At 47.0% G+C, this 1,390-nt stretch overlaps 1 protein-coding gene across 1 annotated transcript in view; it reads left to right on the forward strand.

Annotated features, from left to right (window-relative positions):
* LOC107741095 (slit homolog 3 protein-like) overlaps positions 1-1,390 on the forward strand; it is a 196,687-nt gene that overhangs the window by 147,503 nt on the left and 47,794 nt on the right. Inside the window, exon 15 of the mRNA XM_016553687.1 lies at positions 718-792. Coding sequence (XP_016409173.1) covers positions 718-792 — 75 coding nt within the window. The remainder of the gene's footprint in view (positions 1-717; positions 793-1,390) is intronic.

Consider the following 1,390-nt stretch of genomic DNA (forward strand, 5'->3'; position numbering starts at 1 on the left):
CCCGGTGGTGGCCGAAGAGGTTGCAGCGCCCCCAGAGGCGGCCGATGAAGCTGCAGCGCCCCCGGTGGTGGCCGAAGAGGTTGCAGCGCCCCCGGAGGCGGCAGACGAAGCTGCAGTGCCACCCTCTCGGAAACGGAGGAGGAGGAGGAAGAAGGCTTCTTCCGTCCTTCAAGACCGGGAGGCCTCCCTAGAGCCTGGTGCCCTGCCAGCGCCGCCGCCCAAGTTCCTCGCCCTGCCCAAGCTCAAGCTTCACGCCCTTGAGTCCTCGCTTCATCTCCCCGCACGCACCGTGACACCTTGCAGCTCCAGTTTGAAACTCCTACATAAAGTACTATGGCATTCCAAAATACACCATCTGTTTCCAGATTCTGTCTCCATTTATCTGCATCGCCTGTTAGTCCGTCTTCCACATCTACTGCTATTATTTGCAAAGTATCAGAGTATGTCCTTCATGTTGTCATCACTGGTGTTGAGGGACAGATGAATGTATATGAGAGTCACATACCCAGCGCTCACACCAGAGAGAGCGGTACTGATTTTTCATTACGATGACATCACAGTCCCAATTAGACAGCGTCTCCCACATAAGAGTCTGAATGATCATCACTTCCCATCACTCCTACATGCTGCAGTGAGGTTTACTAGTGCTTTTTGCTGTGAGCTTGTGAGTACTCTGTTTACTGTTGAACTATTAACCTCTGTCTCTCTCTCCACCAGACGGCTGAACGACAATGAAATCTCCATCCTAGAGGCTACAGGGGCCTTCAAGAAGCTGCCAAACCTGCGCAAGATGTACGAACGGGTTTATTTCTCTTTTTCGGTTTGACTGCTGAATGACATTGGTGTAGTTGGGAAATCCAGCTTCGCTATGGACAGCAGGACAAGAAAAGCTTCTGGAATATTCCAACCTAATAGGAAAACGCATGCAGTGATTTACCGTCAGGCAATATTTGCGGCTCACTCCAAAATTGGAGAAAGCGGTATTCGCTCAGGAAGAGGACCGGTGATTTATCATGCATGAAATTGCTTACTATCTAGCACAGTTATAAATTGGGCAGATCTAAAAGCCCGACCTTACATTTTACTGAAGCACGGTTTAAAATTAAGCAGTGAATCATCATAAACGTGTGTTTAGGATACAACCACAACCTATTCATATGATGAAACAAAGACATTTGCAGTGTACCGTTGCCACCAGTGCTTTCTGCCATTTGTGACCCTGGAGCACAAAATCAGTCTTAAGTCGCTGGGGTATATTTGTAGCAATAGCCAAAAATACATTGTACGGGTCAAAATTATAGATTTTTCTTTTATGCCAAAAATCGTTAGGATATTAAGTAGAGATCATGTTCCATGAAGATATTTTGTAAATTTCCTACTGTAAATATAT

This window comes from Sinocyclocheilus rhinocerous, unplaced genomic scaffold (genome assembly GCF_001515625.1).
Source record: "Sinocyclocheilus rhinocerous isolate Xijiao unplaced genomic scaffold, SAMN03320098_v1.1 scaffold44, whole genome shotgun sequence".
Classification (NCBI taxonomy): Eukaryota; Metazoa; Chordata; class Actinopteri; order Cypriniformes; family Cyprinidae; genus Sinocyclocheilus; species Sinocyclocheilus rhinocerous.